General features: G+C 37.9%; 1 protein-coding gene across 5 annotated transcripts in view; it reads right to left on the reverse strand.

Annotated features, from left to right (window-relative positions):
* Positions 1-13,986, reverse strand: part of RBMS1 (RNA binding motif single stranded interacting protein 1) — a 206,807-nt gene extending 192,821 nt beyond the window's left edge. For 3 of the 5 annotated variants that reach the window (XM_058549078.1, XM_058549080.1, XM_058549077.1), the window contains exon 1: positions 13,521-13,986. In XM_058549078.1, the coding sequence (XP_058405061.1) occupies positions 13,521-13,595 (75 nt within the window). In that variant the 5' untranslated portion in view covers positions 13,596-13,986. The remainder of the gene's footprint in view (positions 1-13,520) is intronic. The other 2 variants (XM_058549083.1, XM_058549082.1) reach the window with 1 other exon arrangement.
* Between the last annotated feature and the right edge of the window lie 9,054 nt (positions 13,987-23,040).

Below are 23,040 nucleotides of genomic sequence, written 5' to 3' on the forward strand. Positions count from 1 at the left end.
ATTATCTTCAAGTTCCTTCCAGTTCTAACATTCTGTGATTCTTGGATGTTATAAATTCCCAGAATCATAAAATCTAGAGTTGAAAGGAATTTCAGAAGTCATCAGAAGTTGTCGTTCAACCTCCTACTCAACCTAAGCTAACCTAGCCAGAGCTAATAAGCTTTGAAAGTTCTATGTAGTTGTTTTTGGCTGGCTGAATACACAATAATCAAAGCTTAAAAACCTTAAATATAAAGCATGAAAAATATACATAAAAGATTTTTAGAACATCTAAGAAAAAGTTTGAAAGATCTGAAGCCCATAGAGCAGTATGTTCTATTGCTTAGAAGTTAGTATCTAAGCAGCAATTCCCCGTCTTTGTTTTCACAATATCTGGGGCATACTGAAAAATCACAAGGGATGTCAGAAAATTCTCCAAACACAACTAATTTTCAATTTCTTATTATGCTTATAAATATATAAGACAGGGTGATGGGATGTCACAGCATTAAGTAAACAAAGCCTCAAAAGGAGAATAAAAAGTATAAAGAAGAAATAGTCATATTTTGAGATGCATTCAAAAAAGAATGTCATCTGTTCTTTTTTTTTTTTTTTCTGTGAGGAAGATCAGCCCTGAGCTAATATCCATGCCAATCCTCCTCTTTTTGCTGAGGAAGACTGGCCCTGAGCTAACACCCGTGCCCATCTTCCTCCACTTTATGTGGGACGCCACCACAGCATGGCCTGACAAGCAGCGCCTCGGTGCGCGCCCAGGATCCGAACCCGAGTCGCCAGCAGTGGAGCACTCAGCACTTAACCGCTACGCCACGGGTCCAGCCGGAATGTCATCTCTTCTTACAGGGTAAGTTTCAGTTAGTAAGCTACTTTCCAAAATTAACTGTGATCTCTGATAATATACATTCTCTCTCCCTCTTCAAAAGAATTGTTTTTTCTTAACAGAGTCTATGTCAACTATCACACCAGAGATCTTGAAGAAATCATTGGATATATTTAAGAAACAAGCATTTAAAACAATAATAATTTTCCATAAAATTACATTTATTATTATTTATTTAAAAGTGGTAAGTTCATAAATAGAGACATTTTTACAGTTTGGAGGATATCAATTCTCCCAAAATTGATGTAAAGATTTAATGCCATTCCACTAAAAATCCTATCAGATTTCTTTTTTATGGAAAGTGACAAACTGATTCTAAAATTTATAAAGAAATGCAAAGGATCCAGAATAGTTAAGACCACTTTGAAAAATATACACTTAATATATTGTTACAGCAATTAAGACTGTGTAGTATTGACACAAGGATACATATGGAACAAAACAAAAAGTCCAGAAAAAGACATAAATATGGTTACCCAATTTACAAAGGTGACACTGAAATTCAAAGGGGAAAATGAAAATGTCTTTTCAATAAATGGTGCTGGATCAATTAGATATTCATATGGAAAAAAAAACAAATCTTGACCCTATCTACACCAAACACAAAAATTAATTACAAATGGATTGCAGGCCTATTTTGAAAAATAAAATACAGCTTCTAGGAGAAAATATAAAAATATATCTTCATGACCTTAAAGTAAGCAAAGATTTCTTAAACAGACACAAAAAGCAATGATTATAAAAGATGGGTAAATTGGAATCATTAAAATTAAGAACTTCTATTTATTAAAAGATATTAATCAGGGGCCAGCCAGGTGGTGTAGCGGTTAACTGCGTGGGCACCGCTTCGGCGGCCGGTGGTGGTTCCCCGTTCGGATCCCGGGTGCACACCGACGCACTGCTTGTCAAGCCATGCTGGGGCAGCATCTCATATAAAGTAAAGGAAGATGGGCACGGATGTTAGCCTAGGGCCAATCTTCCTCAGCAAAAAAGAGGAGGATTGGCATCGGATGTCAGCTCAGGGCTGATCTTCCTCACCAAAAAAAAAAAAAAAAAGATATTAATCAGATAGTGAAAGGGAAAATTGAAAATTGGCAGAAAATATTCTCATACATATATCTGATGAAGGATTCACATCCAGACTATATTTAAAAACCTACAAGCCAATAAAAAGGACAACTCAATATAAAAAGCGAGCGAAAGGCTGAGCTATATGTTACGTGAATTACATTCAATAAAGCTGTTATTTCTAAAAAGTGAGGAAAAAACCTGAAAGATATTTCACAAAAGAGGATACCCAATTGGCCAATAAATGTATGACAAAGCACTCGATATCATTAATCATCAGGGAAATGCAAATTAAAACCATAATGAGATACCACCCACCAGAAGGGCTAAAATTAAAAAGACTGACAACACCAAGTGTTAGGACAGGTAGAGCAATTAGATTTCTCATGCTTTGCCAGTAAAAGGGAAAAACCAGTAACATCTACCAAAGCTGAACATAAACATATCTTATGATCTACCAGTTCCTCTCCTACAAGTAAGCGCATATGTTGACCAAATGATATGAACAAGAATAATTATAGCAAAATTGAAATAATCCAAATGCCAATTAATAGAACAGATAAATAAATTGCATCATATTCTGTGATGGAATACTACATAGCATTAAAAAAGAACCAATAACTGCTACACATAACAACATGGATGAATCAAACCAAAATAATGATGAGCTAAAGAAGCCAGACACAAAAGGATACCTACTGTCGGATTTCATTTTTATGAAATACAAGAATAGGCAAAACCAATCTACGAAGACAGAAGGAAGACTAGTGGTTACCTTTGGGGAGTGCAAACTGGGAAGGGGCAAGAGGATGCTTTCTGGATGCTAAAAATGTTATATAGTGTCCTGGGTGACAATTACACGAGTATTATCAATCTATAGATTTAAAATTTGTACACTATACTATATCTATGTTCTACCTCAACAAAAATTTTAAATAAACAGGGGCCGGCCAGGTGGCGCAGAGGTTAACTGCGCGCGCTCCGCTTCAGAGGCCCAGGGTTCGCCAGTTCAGATCCTGGGCGTGCACTCACGCACCGCTTGTCAAGCCATGCTGTGGCGGCATCCCATATAAAGTAGAGGAAAATGGGCATGGATGTTAGCCCAGGGCCAGTCGTCCTCAGCGAAAAAGAGGAGGATTGGCATCGGATGTTAGCTCAGAGCTGATCTTCCTCACACACACAAAAAATTAAAATAAATAAACAAAATTACTTTGTGTAATTTGTGTTCCACTATGGCACAAATCAAGCCTTATTTACATATTTGCACCTTCCAGGGCCTAATACAATACCTGCCCAGGTAGTTCCAACTATACGATCTCAACCAGATGATTCTAGTACAGCATGTCTGAGTTGTCAATAGTAGAACTATAGCTGTGCACTAGCTTCCTGCAGACTCCTTTTAAATTCCCAGTGCATTTATATTTAAAATATCCATTTTTTCCCCCCCAAAAAAGGAGATAGGACTATTTGCATAGTGAAAAACAACCCCATTTGCAGGGTTTAACAAGATTCAAATCAAAAAGGCAAAAGAAGAGGAAACAAAGGAAGGTGCTGCTGTGGTGCCCTAGAAAGCAGATGTTCATTAAGGCCCAGACACAGAGATTACTATCACAATGTACTTATCTGAACGTGCTATCGTCAGACCACACAGGCAAATCAAATTTTGAAGGCTCAGAGGATGTGCACTGAAGAACATCCTGTACTGCTGAAACATGAATTAGAATTTTGTGACAGAGACAGAGGAGTAGAAAAGAACACCAGATACCACCCTGTGTCATTTTAAATCCTATTTATATGTTAAGATATAATCTACTCTTTTTTTTAAAAAAGCAATCAAAATCAACATTTAAAATATCTGATATTAAAATTAAAATCTGAGCAACTATTACCAAGTAAGAAACACATCTTTTTTTAGTCTTTTGCAAATTAAAAAAAACACAATACTTTTGTGACTGTTTTTAGATAAAGAATAGTTTTGTGAAATATTCAAGAAAGGGAAAAAATGTTTATGTGTGATTTTAAATTTTAGTATGGGGAAGAAAAAACGAAAATGGCTTACCATTTCACTATGTCATATTTAAGTTCCAATCTCATTAGGAGTACACATTTTATCATCAAAATACTTTCTCTTATGCTAATTATGTTCTCTTTTGTTCAAAGTATTACATCACGTCTGTGCTTCTATAACACACTTATATATTACCAAATAAAATTTTATTTAAATTTTCCATATAAAATTGGATAAGGAATCAGAAAGAAAATCCAATTCAAAGAGGCAATTGTAGTTAGCAAATTCTTAATCATAATCTGTGGCATTAAGAGGTAGTAAAGATATTTTTAGCCAAATTAAGTCAGGCACAGTTGGTCCCCGATTTGGGTAGATGCAGTGGGAGTAGCTTATATGTGACGATCACTGGTGAATCCACCACTAGCACACACACCTGTAGCTGGTCAGAAGTAAGTCCAGAGTAGCACTACCCTTAGTGGCAGGAAGAAAAGTTGGGGGCAGGAGTGGAGGAGAAGGAAGAAGAAGGAGGGAGTAGGGGAAAAAGAGAATCCATGGACTTTATCCCCACCCATTCCCACTTTGCAGGCCCTTATATATGAAATATAGGAAACGAGTTTCAAATTCTAAGTAACTGACAAGTGAACTTTTTGGAACAAAACCTGTTGGCAACACAAATTACTTGTAGGTTAAGGTGGAAATCATTACACAAATCACACAGAGCCCTAGAAAATATCTGCTCAGCTATAGAATTTTTGCTGTAGAAGTTTCTCTGGCAGCCAATTCTTTCTGTGTCTGTTGTTGTTGTTTAATAAAAGTAGGCAAGTGATCATGTGGCATGAAACCCATGAAGAGGCTGAGATTAGGAACCTTTTTTTTCTTTTAGATTTCCATTTTTAAAAAACAATGAAATTAATCAAAGCTGTGCTTTGTAGAAGGCAGAGAAGGCCTTGGGAGTATTTCAGTTAACGACCTGAAAATAAAAACAGGCAATTTTTCTTTTTATAAATGTCTGCATTTGTCAAAAGCTTGTTTGGTGATGAATCCAAATTGTTGTTGAGAAGACAAAAGTAAAGCTAATGGTATTACAAATTCCTAATAAAATTTACTTTTCCATATAACCAAATATTTTAACTGAGAGTTTATTTTACAAATTGTGAAAATATTTCATTGTCATTCTACAGGTAAGGAAGGGTTTAGAGATTCTCCAGAAAAACATACCCCCAATTGCAACTCTCAAAATCACCGTGTTTAAAAAGTGTTAAACAGGGGAAATAGTAGTGTCATTTGAAGAGCTTTTTTATTAGAGATGTGGAGTCAATTCCGGCTCCTAGAGACCCTGTGTACAGCACAGCAGCTTTGGGCCATCCTCTCATCTTCCAGCACTTATCAGACAATATCAGACAATGCTTTGCTGCTATTCAAAGGGTTTTCATGGCCAATTTTTTTCAGAAGTGGGTGGCCTGGTCCTTCTTCCTAGTCTGTTTCAGCATGACAACAACACACAGCCAACACAGTATGACAACCGACAGACGGGTGATGTGGTTCCCTGATAGGAAAAGGAACCAGGACCGCAGCAGCCAAATCTTAACCACCAGAACACCAGGGCTGGCTTGAAGAGCTTAAGTATAATATAAATGTAAACTTATAATCTGAAATTCATTTTGGCAACTTCGATTATTCCCCCCAAGAAATTCAAGTTAAGAGCACAATACTCCATGATATATCTATCCAATTCTGCCCATTTTTTTTTTATAAATTTATTTATTTATTTATTTATTTATTTATTTATTTATTTATTCCCCCAAAGCCCCAGTGGATAGCGGTATGTCATAGCTGGACATCCTTCCAGCCGCTGCACGTGGGACGCGGCCTCAGCATGGCAGGAGAAGCAGCGCGTCGGTGCGCGTTTGGGATCCGAACCCGGGCCGCCAGTAGCGGATCGCATGCACCCAACCGCCAAGCCACGGTGCCGGCCCCTGCCCATTCTAATTATTGAATTTTTCAACTTAAAAAAACAAAACTGGTATGATATAAAATGGGCCCACACTTGCAGAGCTGGGACGATGGATTTTTCCTTCAAGATAAGTAAAAGTTATGTATAATATCTATGAAACGATCTAGTTTTGTTACACAAAAACTTTTGCTGGTTGTCACTCTTTATCTGGGACCCAGCAGCCCAATAGTGCACATTGTTTGATGGGCAGCCAGGGGGATGAGTTCCGTGTCCCACACTGAGGCCTGACAGAGAACAATACGACTCCTGAAGAACTTAGTTTCATTTGCAGAGGTGAATAACAGCTTATTTTAAAGGAATTAAAGCTAGATAATGACCAAATAATGAGAATAAAAAGCTATATTTACAAAAGATCAAGAATAACAAAAAATTTGTTATTTCTGAAGAAATGCCAGCTCACATCAGATATATTATCAATGTGTAGACTGCAGGCGCGCAGTGATCTAATTAGCAGCATAACAAAACTCCAAACTTATTTTTCCCATTTGCCATGAGCAAGGTTAATGAATTAGGAGAAATAAACATGATTTCAATTGGTTTAAAACAATAAAAGTAATATTTCTGTATAACCATTATGTATCATTTAAGGATTATATTCTCAGGCTGTCATAATCCTAATAGGTTGGCCTCTAGTACATTTACAGCATAAAACTGGAAAAATAATAATGTAAAATAAGGTAACTGAATATGAAACTCTGAGGGGAAGGAGTTAACATAAAGCACAAAAAAAGTTATCCTTTAAAATTCTAAGTACTCATAAGAGGATTATAAAGCAGAAAAAATACAAAACAATGCTGATTATCAATTCAAGAAATTTTCATTCATTAATCTAAAGTCCAATTTCTTTTTAAAATTCCCAGATTTACTGTAGCTTTTATTAGCACTTTTTTCTCACAAAATGCATGGCATTCTTTTTAATCCCACATTTAGATCTTAGTGACTTTTCAGTCACCAGACCCTTGGTTGATATGCTGCCTTCCTGGGTCTTACTATTTTCTAAATATTCTTCGCTTACTTCTTATATTGTGTCATTCTGTCTTCCCTGGTAGCTGGTGAGTTGCTGGAGAGCAGGGACCAGACATTACACTCCCTAACCTTTCCCAATGTCAAGTGCAGAGAATGCTGCTTTGGGGTCACTCAGGAAATACGATCAATTAGTATTTTAGCCCTTCATGAGCCTCAGCAATTTTCCAACAAGCTACCAGCTTAAAACTTAACCTAATTCCAGAATACACATGCTACAGCCAATGTAGGAAATCATCCACTGGACATTGATTTCGTGTGTTTACAGTACCAGATTTATAAGCAAGTTAACTGTTCATATTACCATCGAATCTCTCTTTTAGAATCTACGTTTTCATATTCATCATCCAGAAAACTGTTCTCCATCCTCTAAAATGACAAACGCATCCATTTAAGAATTAGCTAAAAGACAATGTATGGAAAAGGACAATATTCAATTTTATACGTCTCCCCTAGGAGGTCTAGGATGTTGTTTTTTGCCCTCTCCTTTTTGTCTCTCTCTCTCTCATCATCTTTGACGTGCTTATTTTCCAGTACTTGCTTGAAAAATTAAAATATTCATATAATTATGTTAAGGTTACTAGATGCATTAAGCAAAAATAAGGAATTCAATTATGGGAGATATATGTTCAGTTTGTTGTTTGCTTAGCTGTCACCATCCCCTTACACTTTTCACCTCATATCTATCTGATTAAGAAATGTTTAGTTTCTGTTATCAAATCTGTGTGTGCTCAAATGTGCATGTGTGTTCGACACACGCGGTTCTAAGACATTTTGCTGTGTATCATCTGACCAAACTCCCAGTGGTAAACGTCTGTTATCATCCAACGGTTGCCTCTCGGGATGCACAGCCGAGTTCCATCAGGTTTTACTATTTTATTCGCTAAAATGATACAGCAGAAAAAACAGAACATTTAAATTTATCCACATAAAATCCCCAAACTCAACCTTCAATTTTGAATATATGCTTTGATTTTATATCAAATATTATGGCACTGCATTTAAATCACTGACATGTCATTACTACATTTTCTTTAAAATAAGCTATGTTACATTGATTAAAACACTTCCACTTAACTTGCTATATTCCCGCTTATTCCTATAATATCCGAATGAATGGGATAAAAAACTAAATGGCTGTATGTCATGTTTAGGGTTATGCAACCATCAGTAACAGAGATAACTATAATTCTGAACACCTCAATGCTAGTTTATATTTTAGTTATATTTTAGTTATTATCCATTAAATGAATAAATGTTTTTACCAAGTCTGAAATATACTGGAAAAGGGATTTTCTTGAAAATTAAGCAGGAAAAAGTTTGCATTGTGTTAGTGGGGGCCATTGATAGGAGGCAAAGACAGGCTGAGTCACTAATTCATCACATGTAGCATTTCCTTCCCCAACATAATACTATGAGATTTTTTTCTGGCACCATATTTTTTAATAAAGATTGCACAGAAAGGCACTTTTGATCCCAACTGACCAACTGATATGTGATTCATCTTAGGGATCTTACTCAATTCATAAAACATTTGAAAGTTTTCATTATGGGAACAAAATAAATCAAAGCACAAAACAAACTATATTGAGATTTCATTAGAAAATTAAGCTGGATTATTATATTTGTAGATTTTAGTCTACAATTTTTTTCTGGTCTAAAAAAATTTTGCATGCACTTATTCTGAATAATAACAGTCAATAACAAGCATTTATTTAGCACCTACTGTTCTGTGAAGCAAGCAAGGAACTAGGGAGATATTGATATCCATTGAAGAGAGATTTAACGGTGGGACAGCAAGACCATGCTTGGGGAAAATAAACTTTAGTGAACTAAGCAACCAATAAAAAACAAACTAGAATGAAATTCCTCATTTTAAAAAGAATGAATGATATTTAAGTGTCCATATCATTTTTACTAAGCACTTATCCTTCCATTATAGACCTTCCTCATGTGATTTTTACTGATTAAACATATATAGGGGAAAAAAAGATTTTCTTTTCCGGCAACTCTCTCTTTAGTAAAAAGAAAAGGGAAAAAGATCCCTTTGTCTTTAGCTAAAAGACCCCTAACTTAAAATTTCAGCACTCATTAACTAAGCTGGGGTAATTTTAAAGTTTCAGTAAACCACTAGGCAAAATACAAAGTCTGAGCAACGTATCAGTAAAGTTTTTAAAAAATTATTCTTGAAAGTATATCACATGGAAATTGCCCATATTTGAATTTAAATTCAAAGCCTAGATTGCCAAACATGTAAGGTATATCTAATTATACGGATAGTAAATGATTGGATACTTTCCTACTTCTCTTCACCTATATTTTCCTGTTCCCTTCTAGTAGCTTAAGATTTGGCTCCCAACAATAAAAAAATAGTATGTATTATGGGAAATTCAAAACAAATAGCTACCCGAGGAAAGGATGCTACAATACTGCATTATAATGCATGTTGATTTTAACATTTCCTTGACCTTGAGTCTTCCAATGTCACTTCCAGAGAGCCACAATATCCCACTCACCTAAGAAAATGAGGTGTATTCACGGTGTAAAATATTCCATTACTGTACTAATACATTTAAGCAAACTTTATTCACCTCATAAATGTGGTTACTTCCTTAAGACACAAAGCACCTCAAGTCTTATTAATATCATGCCTCTATACCTCTAATCCACCTTAATATACTGTCGTGCTATGAATCAAATCATGACCCCTAATTCCTGGAGAAACAGACTGACACAATATTCATTTAACTACAACTAAGTAAAAGTTAAAGAATTCATTAAAAGTTAATGCATGCAAAAACTCAATTCAGAAAAACTGTTTTGTCTAGTAGACTTTATTAAAAGAATCCCAAATTATATCACTCATTATTTTTCAGATTTTGAAGCTAGGTTCAGATATGTTCTTTGGTATACACTTAAACAAAAATGGCTTTAAAACAAACTTTTGTTTTAGAAACAAACATTTCTTTAATATAGAAAACAATACTGTGGTATACATAAAAAATTTGAAAATCAAGCTTTCAATATGAAATATTTTATAGAAATATATTTTGATAACTATGAATAAAGATCACAAATCTGTCAAATAGCTTTTAGTTCATATAAAATATCAGCTAACCATATAAAGAACATTTTGTACTTCCCTTTTTTCAAAAGAAATAGCCTAAGTATTGCAAATCCGATAAATATTGCACACATGCATTGGCAGTCGTGAATGTTACAGTATCTTTGAAGTAAACAGACCATAATTCAAGGATTGCCTTTACAATAAGTGAAATTAATACAGTCATCGTTTGAAAATGTGTACATACAAATTTGGAGGTTAAAATATGTTAAATTATCAGAACTTTTCCTGTGTAGCTGAAAAGTGGATACCAAATTAAATTTTTCATAATATAGCATAGTCATTTTATAATTTAGAAACTCCTTTAGAACAATATGTGCTCATATTTACAAAGCTACATCAAACTACATCTTAGAATGAATGTGTCAGGTGATAAAGAGAACCTGCTGTGATAAGACCATCCTGACCGAGCAATACAAAAAACCCAACAAGCGTGTAAAATCAGGTTACTTGAAATCTATGTTACTCTCCACTAAGGTATTATGAAAATTTCACAATCTCCTTCATTTCCACTCATGTCTTGCCTTTCCATAGCATCCTCAAATTTACTTTATGTTTAATGCAGCTGTATTATTTTCTCTAATGATTTTCTCTCTCTGTCAAAGCACAGAGCATACCAACAGGGTCACATGCTGTTATATAGCTCCACAGATTTTTGTTATCGTTAATAAAATGTAGAAGTAACTAATATGTTTTTATGGGGGAAAATTACTAAATACATTTTCCAAAACAGACTCTGACTAGATGATTAACACGAGAAGAATGATTTGACATATGTTAACTTTTTAAAGTATGGTAACAAAACTCATTTTCAAGCGCCATTTTAATTGGTTATCTATTCCTTCTGATGAAAAGAAATCCCATCCATTTATTCTTTCTCAGTTCAAAACAATCATATCCATCTCTTGAGCACAAGTTTAAGTCAAACACCACTTTGTAAACGATGTGCCATTCCTCGGTTTTTGATATAGTTTCCAAACAGAAGTTTCAAAACAACTCTGACTAGCAAACACATCACTGTACTTTAAACAGAGTGATGTTTTCTATCCCATATTTCAGGAAGGTTAAAACACACACACACCCAGGCAAGGATTATCACTGTAGACAACAGATTCTAAGTGAGTTCATGAACTCTTTAGGCAGATTGGGCGATGCTTGTTTTTAAACTAACTACAAATCAAACGAAGTGTCTATTCTTTTTAATGACTCACACCACGTTACCAATAGATATGCAAGGGAGAAAAAAAAAGGGCTATGTGTTCTGAACTGTGCTTACCTAAAATCTGCATCTAGTCACTTTAGATTTTGGGAGATGCCCCTTTCTGAGATAATCAAGATACTTTACAACAGGGAATTTAGATTTAATTATCAAACTTTAATACCATGTTATATAGGTCAAGTGAGTATGTGTGTCTTTCTCCAGAAACAAAGAGATTCAGAGTAATAGGATTTCAGATTTCACAGTAGAAACAACAAGATATGTTTTGAGAATGTCATTTACCGTAACACAAATCAATATTAAATGCTTTATGCAGGAAGCACACTTTCAGAAAATGGGCCCTAAAGCTTTCTGGGATCCGACCCTAATTACTAGAGCAAGCTCTTGCTGTTGTCTCTCTCTTCAATTATTTACAGGGCAAAAAGAGCCAAATGGCATTGCATTAGCTATATTAAATGCTATGTACTTGGTTTCTAACTTACTAATGGTACATAAAAATTACTAAGGTGAATGTGCCTGAAGAAACATGGCCTTTTCTCTTCTTCACCTGAGCGTATGTATTTATTATTCATATAGCTAAGTGTTGAATAGGCTGTCTTTTAGGCACCCAATGCTGCATAATTTAAACAAGCGCATTAAACATATATGATATTTAAAAGGTAGTGCATTGATTATGCCTCAAAATTTCTTTGAACAACTTATATTTACAATGTAGCTCACAGAAAACAAGCACCTCCCTCCAGTCCCTGAAAACAAATAGGTGGGTGCCACACAGAAATGAATAATGAGTATGCTTGCTGCTACCATCTTGCTGCTTTCTGGCGACCCAAAGTAAAATGAGAATTGGGGGGGTGAAAACGAGGCCCTCGAGTGCTAGGAAATTTCCGTCTCTATGTTGACTAGTGTCCTTTTCACATGGACAAACACAAAGCTATGTTGTAGGTACATAAAACGGACCACACACACTGCAAGACAGAAAAGGTTATCAAGGTTGAATCAGCGATTCTTTGTACCAGGCCAGAAATGCCCTCTGCCCGCAAGCAGGGCAAGATTACAACCTCCCAAATAAAGTTCAGACACTGCATCCATACTTGATTGTTTTGTGATCTAGAAGGGCACCTGGAGTCGTGATAGGAGACGCTAATTGCGGAAGAAAGCTGGTGCATCCAACTTCCGCCCTCCCAAATCGTGGAAGAAGCTTCGAAAGCAGTGAAACCCTCAGTCTTCATGGACCCAATTTTTTTTAACGATTTCAGGAGGCATCAAATTCTTATTGTAAAAATAAGATAGGTCCACTAACAAAGTACCTAGGGTCCCTAGAAAGCCAGTCGCAATTTCTACGGCTACATGTCATCAGTGTTACCTAAAAGCATGCCAAGGCCACTTCTGAGAAAGCACCGTTGGAAATCGATCTGTGGTAAACACATAAGGTAGTATTATTCTAAACTAAATACAAACTCACTTCTTTCTCTGCACTGAAATCTGCCCATTGTTCCTGCTTTGCAAAAGCCACAGGGAAGATTCAAAGGGACATCAGTGAACACTGAGTGAACTTTGGCCACTCTTCTACCCAAAACACCAGCGTAAAAGTAGAGATCAGTAACCAGGTGAAGCGCCACACCGCACAAAGATCAAGGCGAGGGGCGGGCGCGCAGGGCCGGAGGCGGGGAGGAAAATGTCCCGTCCCCCACCCCAGGCCCCAGTCATCGGGCGCGCGGGAGGTGGAGGGGTGTCCCCGGGGGGCAGGAAGCTCCGCGCAACTCCGAGGCAAGCCAAGAGTTACTGCTCAAAAGGCAAGGCCCAGGAGAAGGGGTCGAAAGCCGCGCCGCCAGCGGCTCCTGCCGCGGGCCCCAGGCGTCGGCGGCCGAGCAGCCAGCGCTCGGCGAGGGGCGCCGCTCGGCCCCGCGACCCTCCCCGCCTCCTGGCCAGGAAGGGGCTGGCGGCTCTTTCCTGTCTAGTCTCTCCCCCCGCGGCTTGCTGTAACCCGATCCCCGCACTCCGCTGCCCGGGCAGCCGCCGCCCCGCGCGCCGCCCGGCTCTACCCAGGCCAGCGCTATAGTTAGCAACCTTTCATCAACTCCACCGGGGGCGACGGGGGGTCGCTCCGCACGCCCCTCCCCGGACCCGACCCACGCGCGCTCCCGGGGCCCCCTCCTCCGGCACTCCCCACCCCCAGCGCCCCTTTACCTTCGCTTGAAGATACTGGGGGTAGTAGTAGGTGGCGTACTGAGGGTACATCTGCTGTTTCCACACTTTGCCCATGAAGCTGGAAGGGAGCCTGCTGTGCAGGGTCGCGGGCACTTTGGGGTTTCCAAGTCTCGATCTCTCCTGCCTCTCCCTTTCCGGCGGCGGCGGCGGCGGCGGCGGCTGCTGCCGCTGCTCCACCTCCTAGCCGGGACCAGACGTCCTCCCCCTCCTTCTTCTCCTCCTCCCAGGCAGAGAGAAAGACACTGCAGAGCGCAGAGGGCACCCCGGACAGGGCGCTCGCAAGGAGTTGCCTCCCGGAGCCCGGTTGCTCCGGGGCTGCCAAGAGCTGGCGCGCTGGCCGCGCTCGGTTCGGGCGAGCAGGCTGAGCCGGGCTGGGAGGTGATCAATACAAGTGAAAAGTGTTGCTGCGGCGGCGGCGGCGGCGGCGGCGGCTGCGCTCGGTGCCAAGCGGCATCTGGGGTGGGTGCGCCCGATTGGGAGAGGGGAGAGGGGCTGGCGTGCCGGGGCCGAGGGGGAAGGGCGGGCGGGGGCGGGGCTTGGGCGCCGCGGAGCCGGGACCGGCTGGAGGTGAGGGCTGAGTTTTAACCACTCCTCACCTCCCAGGCTCGCGGTTGGACGGGCAGAAACCCTCGGAGCCCGGATCGCTTTGTGTCGGGGGTTGGGGGATGGATTTGGGGGACCCAGCTTAAGAACTGAAGAGTGGACACCTCGTTTGCTTTCATGAGTTTTTATCTCCGTAAGGGGGAGGGGAGGTAAGGAGAAAAAAGAGGAAATCTGATTAATCTCTCACTCCGTCCCCCCCGCCCCCCCCCCCCCGCCCAGTGATTTTTGTTTTTCCACAAGGGAAGGAAAGTGATTTAGTGCCCAACCACAACGCTGGAGTCGGGACACCTGGGTTCTGTTCTCCCCACCCGCCAGGTCACAAGACTAATTTTCTAGGTGACCTTGTGAGGGTTAGTGTCCTTCGGTTTGGTTTTCCCAGATGTGAGAGGTGAAATCATGTCCTCTACCCAAGGGGAGGCAAAGCTCTCGCGCGCGCGCCCACACATACACACTTCACAACAAATAGACGGATCCTTCTAAGGGGGAGATGCCGCAAAGAGGCAGAATGTTATTATTAGAGGACACAATATAGACATCAGCTTTTCTCTGCCTCTTTCTAATGCTGCCAGACAGTCTGTCAACTCCCACTCAGGAGCAAGGAAACTCCCTGAGTTTGGAATATTTTAAGGCCATTTTGAAAGTCACGCTGGCATATTGTTGCAGTGTGCTTCAGTGACATATAAAATCAATCTCGCTCTTTCTGCCTCTCCATCTCCTAATTGTCACAGCTCTAGACAGCCCCAGAGAGCAGTGGTTCGGTTCACTACATAACTGGATATAATTTAATGGAGTTAATTGGTCCCTGAAGCTGCCTGGAGAAGACTTTTATACTCTAGCTCAAAAAGAGAGAATACCAAAATGTACAAACAGGATAAGTAAGAAAGCACCTCCAGATTGGAGTTCTTGCACATCTAATAAAATGTAATGAAAAATTCATTTGTTATTAAATACACCTTGATTACTTTGTTTTGTCATTTTGGTTTTCCGAGAGTCTGTTTTCGTAACCTCACAAAAGTAAATCAAACTGAAATGGCATGCATGATTTTGTTAAAGTTATATTTTTACATGATTACATTTCAAAACAGGTTTAATAAGATACTTAAAACAATGAAATAGTGAGCTGAAAACTTTATAATCTTTTTATGATTTAGACAAATTTCTAGGTTGACAAAACACAATAAATGTAAGTTCATATGAGAACATTTTGGATATGCCAGGAGGCTGATCATGTTCTCTTGAAAAAAAACATTAACAGTTAACTTATGTGAAATCGTCTACGGAAACTAGTATTTACTGAGCTTCTGCTATATTGTGGGCACTGTTGAGGTTAACGTCAGTCTGAAGGTTGGAGTGGTTCACTGTCTAGCTAGAGAAGCTTAAAACAGTTCTTTATATTGTTTCAATGTGGGACCCTTTAACGTTTTCGGGCAGAGAGCTGACGTGAGCTAATCTGTGCTTTAAGAACCTAGGAGGACTAGGAATGATGGTTTGGAGGAGAGATTGAAGGAAGAGAACAAGTTAAGAACAATGTCAGCAGTTCTAGACTTGAGGTGAGAAGGGAAATTACCCGACTTAGGCTAATCTATTTTTTTCTGGATGATGAAAATTCAGCCTGTTTTAGAGAGCCCAGATGCACATCCACAATTATGTAGACACTTGATTTATGACCAAGTTGGTATTGCAGAGCAATGGAGAAAAAATTAGCTTTTCAATAAATGATTCTGGGTCAATTGGCTGTCCATATGGAAGAAATGAAATTGGAGCCTTGCTTCACAAAAGGGGAAGAAAAAAGTTCAAGTGAATTAAAGGCCTGGATGTAAAAAACAAACCTATAAAGCTATTAGAAGACCATATAGAAAAATATCTTTATAGCCTTGAGGTAGGAAAAGATTTCTTTAATATAGTGACCAAGAGTGCAAGATTGATCAATTTGACTATGTTAAAATTCAGAACACTGATTCATCAAAGGATTCTATAAAGAAAGTCAAAAAGCAAGCCACAAAATAGTTATTTGTAATCCATGTAACTGCAAAAGGTTAATATACAGAATACATAAAGAACTCCTTGAAATCAGTAAGAAAAAGAAAAACAATTTGTTAGAACATGGGCAAAAGAATGAATGTGTGTATTTCACAGAGAAGGAAGCACAAATGTCCCTCTGACATATGAAGATGCTCACACTCACCAGCAATAAATGAAATGCAAATTAAAATAATAATAAGATATCATTTCACACTCACCAGATTGGCCAAAATTAAGAACTATGAAAATATTAAGAAAAGGTGAAGATGTAGAAAAGGGAAAAATCTCCAAAACACTCCTTACTGGAGGAAGTGTAAATTGGTACAGCCACCATGTTAGAAACAGTTTAGCATTACTCAATTTCATTTGCATGTATGCTGTGACACAGTAATCCTACTTGTAAGTATATACCTCAAAGAAATGTACATGAATGTTCATAATATACTGAAAATAACTCAAGTGTCTACCGACTGTAGAATGGATAAAAAGACTAGTGTATGTGTACAATGGAACAATTTGCAGCAGTGAAAATGGATAAACTACAGTTAAAAGCATTAACATTGATCATTTCAAAACTGATGTTGAAGAAGCAGATCAACATAAAGCATGATTCCATTTGTATGAAGTTCAAAAACAGAAAAAAAATGGTATGTTGTGTAAGAACAAGTACATGAATACTTAAAAAAAACTGTAAAGAAAAATAAGGGGATTATAACACAAAATTCAGAATAGCTGTTACCTCTAAGGAGAAGAAGGGTGAGATATTCAGGGGTGGACCAAAGAGGACTTGGAGAGACGGTAATGTTCCATGTTTTGCACTGGGTTGTGGATACATGGGAATATACTGTTCCATGTTTTGCACTGGGTTGTAGATACATAGGAATATATTTCAATATTTTTCTTTAAGTGGTTCATAGACTCTTTTGTATGTTTGCTGGAGTTGACACTAACACATTTTAAAAACTCAGCTTTTAACTTTAATCGTGATCAGTTTCAAACAAATACAAAAGCAGAGAGACTAGAATAATGACCCCTCTTTTCCTAATACCCAGCTTCAACATTTATCAACATTTTGTCATTCTTGTTTCACGCACACAATTTTTATTTTTCTGGAGTATTTTAAAGTATATCCCAAACACCATATCATTTTACCTGCAACTATTTTAATATCTATCTCTAACAAATAAGAACTTTTTTTGTAACACAGTATCATGATCACATCTAACAAAATTGACAATGATTTTTTAAAATCAACTAATACTCAGTTCTTGATCATTTTTCTCTGATTATCTAAAAATTGCTTTTTGTAGTTCGTTTATTTAAATCAGGATGAAACAATGTCCTCATTAAATTTGGTTGCTATATCTCAAGCCTCTTTTAATGTATAAAAGTTCACTCTCACTCAGTTTTTAAAGTGATATTTGTTTGTTAAAGAAATCAGGTCATTTGTCCTATAGAATTTCCCACCTAGCTGATTGTAACCTCATGGTGTCATTTAAAGTGATGGTTAGTTCTAGAGGTTTAGTTGCACGCAGTTTCACATTTTGGCAAAGAAATACTTTATGGATGGTTCTGAACACACATAGGTGATGTGCGTGCCATCACATCAGGAGACACATAATGTCTGGTTGTCTCACTTCTAGTGATGTTAATATTGATCAGAAGTTCAGGTATTTCCAGTCTGATTTATCCATTAGAAAATTCTGTAGTTTTAATAGCCATTCATGAGTGTTATCTCAATCCACTATTTCATTAGGGGTTACAAAATTGTGGTTTTTATAATTTTATCATTCCTTGTGCACTTATTAGTTGGAAATTGTCTACAGAGAAGAACTTTCTCTCTTCAACTCTTTGGTTAACTTGAAATACAATTAGCATAGGAAAAACAGGATAAATTTCCCCCTATTTACCAATTTTTAAAATAAAGAGTTGATGCCATAGGAAACTCCAAAGCTAACTAGTTTTAAATAACATTCTGAACTTCTGGATTTTTTTTTTTTTTTTTTTTTTTTTTGCTGAGGAAGATTCACCCTGAGCTAACATCTTTGCCAATCTTCCTCTGTTTTGTGTGTGGGCTGCCGCCACAGCATGGCCACCAATGAGTGGTGTAGGTCCACACCCAGGAACCAAACTGGGGCTGCTGAAGGGGAGCAAGCTGAAATTAACCACTAGGCCATGGGGCTGGCCCCCTGAACTAGTGGATTTTTATATATTTGCTTTGTTTCAATCCATTGCAGTCATTATTCTTGTTAATGCTCAAATTGTCCCATCTTCAGCCAATGGGAAACCCTTTGAATTGGCTCCTGTATCTTTTTTAACAGACCCCAATAGTCCAATAGATTTTTTTGCTTTCTAGCATGATAAGATTGTTCCAAGTTCTTGCACAATTCATGCCCAAATCTGGATCAGCCATTTCTCTAAGAAACCCACATCAGCTTGACCTTAAAAAAATGTTTTTTACTAATAACAAATTCTTTAAAATGTGTTCTTCATACTTATCACATTGGAGGCAGAAGCTCATGAAAGATTCTTAATGAAAGTTGTCCCAAGATGACCTCTAGGGGAGCATGAGCCATTGAGTGAATTTCCCCAAGAGAAGTTATACATTTATTCCTTTACTAGCATTTAAGAGGCATCCTCTATGTGTAGGACATTGGGGATACAGTTGACTTGGTGTTCGCCTGCATGGAGCTTACAATCTAGTTAGAGAGACAGAAATAAAACAATGATAAATTGTGATAAACTCTATGAAGAAAGCAATGCGATAATGGGAGGAGAGTAATTTTGTGAGAGTGAGGTTAGGAATTTTAAGCAGAGTAGTCAGGGAAAACCACTACAAGGAGACATGATAAATGAGAATGGGTCAGCCCCATAAGAACCTTGTATGAGGTGAAAAGTGGGGGGTTGTGTCCTTGCAGAAGCAGCAGCAAGTTAAAGACTTTGAGGCACAAATTATCCCATCCAAGATCTCCAATCTGGTTTCACTTATAACCAAAGGTAAACATTTTTTTTATTATAGTTAATCAGAAGTGGAGCAAACAAATTAGCATTGATTAATGCCTTTGTTCTAATGCCATCTGCCTGAGAGTATTGAAATAATTGAAGGATAAAATTAGAAATTTTGCTACAAAAAGCCCCTGTGCTGGAGCATCAGTGAATTGGAAATGGGATTTAGGTTCATTAGAAAGATTTCATGCAGAACTTGAAGAATCACTGATCGGTGAGTATTCTTGCTTCCACGCTAGGTATCTAGGTGATGTGTGTCATACATTTACTGAACACTTAAAGCAGAAAGGCCACATGGTTTTTGCAAGGTGGAAGTATGACTGACAAATATGTTACAGTTCTTAGAGGGTTAAACAAATAAGAATGTAGATAAAAGGGAAGCAGTGGTTTTAATCTACAATGAAGTTTTGTCACAAATAGGGAATTGTTTTACAGTCTTCAAGGAAGGTTAAGTCTAAATCTTCTAGCCTGATGTTTCTTAGATATTTCTCCTCAAACTCTATTTTGTGGAGCCCTGTCTGAAGAAACTAAAATCTTACTATCTTTATAAGTAGTAATATACTTTAAAATTTTTTTCATCAAAATGAAAGACAAATTAAAAAATTCTCAGAGTGTGTCCCTTATCCCCCACTAGACTTTGAGAAGCACTGTTTAGTTCACACATTTTATCACAGCTCACAAATCCCTTTCTAACCAGACATTCTCATTTTTCCAGATTCATTTCCTTCCACTATATTACCTCTTGGCTTGTAGCTCTTTCCTTCCCTCTATGCTTGACTTGTCATTCTTTCCTCCACTCCATGTTTACTCCTTCCAATCCTTACCATATTGTTGTACAACTCCAACCAGCTTTGGCTATTTCCAATCCATCTCTCTAGAGCACATTTCACCTTTCTTTACCTGGTCCGTTCTTACTCTTTCTTAAGACAGCTCCATCAAGACTTCCTTCAGCCACCATGTTAGATTGGATGCCCTTCCTGTGGCACCAAGTCTGAACCTCTCTCAGATCACCACTTATCCAATTAATGTGCAAATTCATTGGAGGCACATGGAGAAGTGTCAAGACTAGGCAACCTCCACAATTCGTGGTAAGAAATGTTTTTTAAGTGCTCAAAGGTCCCTTCCAATTTAGAAATTCAGTGATTTTGTGATTTGCAGAAGTGACCGTGTAACAACCACCCACATATTCTCTCCTTGCCCCAGTGTATCTTCGACCAATAAAAGGAACATATATTTCAACCAGTAGGTACTAAACTTTAGGAAAACATTCCTCCACGAAGTGAAATAAACAAAAGTATACATGAATTGAAAATTGTTTTTGATAAATTTATTAATGAGGGCTAAAATTGGGCAGTTGAGGAACTTGGTTACCCTGAATATTTAGTAATGTCGACGTTGGTGGACTACTATGTCCTAAATTTAGCAAGTAATGCATGACGTTGGATGCTGCTATCTAAGAATTTAGTGGAACTAAGGACTCAGTTGACCATCAAGAACATACATTCCCCCAATCAGCTCTGCTTGGGGTGGGTGGTCCATACAGAAGGTTTCACCTCTTTATCCTCATACCCTAACTGACCTAGCCCAGATGACCATCTCCACAAAGGGACAAAAGAAATAATTTAGTAACTAATTAATTCATCTAGTAAGCATCTAGTAAGCACCATCAGTATGCAAGGGACTATTTATTAATGGCCTCTAGAGACGGGTAAAGACGTAGACCCTGACCTCAAGGAACCATGGTTCCATTATATGCACTCATTAGCTAATCCTATGAATGTGTTTGTTAACAGGTTGCTGATAAGTATTATTATAACCTTTGATGACAACAAAGCCCAAAATAAGTTAAAATTTTCAAAAGTTAAGGGAGTAAGCCAGTTGAATAGCAAGGGGAAAAAATTCTTTCACTTTACTGTCTGATTTCTTTCCTATAGGCCAGCAGTCCTCGTGCTGATTTTTGTTAGAAATTTGGATTTTGTGGAGGCCAATATTTCTTAAAGATAGCTTTTAATTTTTATGCGTTAGCTTTCCAGGTTTTTAAAATGCTTTTGATAAAAATCATTTAATGGCATCATTTTAAAAAAAATGTTTTAAAAATACCAACAAAATCATGTTATTAAACAGATGTCTACTGAAGGTTATTTTTTCAACTGTAATTTAACCTTTCAATATAGCCTGACCTATGCAGCAATATGTTGAGATGCCTATGTAAGGTAGGCTGTGATTTCATGAATTCAGAGTTATAAGAGTTCAAGAAAACGTGCCTGTGCTCTGAACATTTTAAGGCTCGCTTTTAATTAGAATGTTTCCAGTATGTTCATCAATAAGAGAACTTCTACAGAAACATCAGAAGAGATAGAATAGACTGTTTTCCTTTCCCCACTTCTTTCTTTTTTTTACATGTTAAAAAACCCCAACATTAAAGATAGCTATTTAGTATTCAATTCTTAGAAGTTAGAGGGTTTTTTTTGGTGAGGAAGATCGTCTCTGAGCTAACATCTGTGCCCGTCTTCCTCTATCTTGTATGTGGGATGCCGCCACAACATGGCTTGATGAGTGATGTGTATGTCCACGCCTGGGATCCGAACCCACGAACCTTGGGCTGCCAAAGCAGAGTGCACAAACTCAACTACTATGCCACCAGGCTGGCCCTGAGAGATTTTTTTTTAAAGTATTTAAAAATGAGATAGAACAATGTTCTCAAAGCTGAGATTTCACATACACATATGTATACACACACTCACATACTCTTCAATGCAGTACTGAAATGAAAAGATACCTGTGTTTCAAAATCATATAGAAATATTTAATAAAAATAAAAATCCAAGACTATAAATTCTATCAATTTTTATCTACCAGGGTATGGGTTCTGTGGCATTATAGATTATTAGCCAAGTCAAGGTGGAAGGCATTGGTAATTCTGTTTACTTGATGCTGCTGTGGAATTAGAAAGCTGGGGAAGAAAATATAAAGGAAGCATCATCTTTAGCTTCTTTAGCACTTGTAAATTTTCCAAATCTAAATTATAGTCGAATTCTCAGCAATACTTGTTTTTGTTCTTAAGACTTCCTGTAGTCTTATTTGAATTTTATCACCATCATTGCCATCACAATTATTTTGAAATTATTTTAACGTAATTACTTTTTTGTTTACAAAACCCTCTCACATAAGTTACCTCATTTGATCTTCACTGAAATCCTTCCAGGTAGATATTGTTATTAAGGGCACAGACTCTGGAGTCAGATTGCCTCAGTTTAACGTTGGGCGTTCCACTTCCTAACTAGGAAGGTGTAAAATAAGGTTGTTGGGAGGATTAAATGAGTTAATATACATAAGGGACTTAGAATAGTGCCTGGCACAGAGTAAGCACTACAAAAATATTAATTATTATTAGTTATTTTATATATGAAAAAAACCAAGGCTCAGAGATATACAATAATTGGCCTAGGATAGTTCTTTATGGTAAGTTAAAATCTAGAGCAAAATCCCAGGACTTCTGATTATAAAGGCCCTATTTTTTTAATATTGTCAGTACTGTCCTCCTACTTAGACTGGATTTCTTTTAAGATTTCTTTTCTCCTTCTCTTCTTTCTCCCTTTGATCCTCTCATCTTTTTCTTCCCCTTCATCCTCTCCTTTCTCTCTTCTTCGTCTTCTTCTCCTGGCCCTACCATCATCCTCATCACCTCCTCCAGTACTGGTGCCACACATCACTACCAAAAACGTTAACATGATGAACTCAGTTGCCAGCAAACTTGAAAGGAACTTATGATGATAAATTTTTTTTAATAGAGTGACAAAGAAGAAAGGAAGGAGGGTAGGAAGGAAGGAAGGAAGGGATGATTTATGTATTATAGCGTGAAGGGACA

Source organism: Diceros bicornis, chromosome 10 (assembly GCF_020826845.1).
Source record: "Diceros bicornis minor isolate mBicDic1 chromosome 10, mDicBic1.mat.cur, whole genome shotgun sequence".
Classification (NCBI taxonomy): Eukaryota; Metazoa; Chordata; class Mammalia; order Perissodactyla; family Rhinocerotidae; genus Diceros; species Diceros bicornis.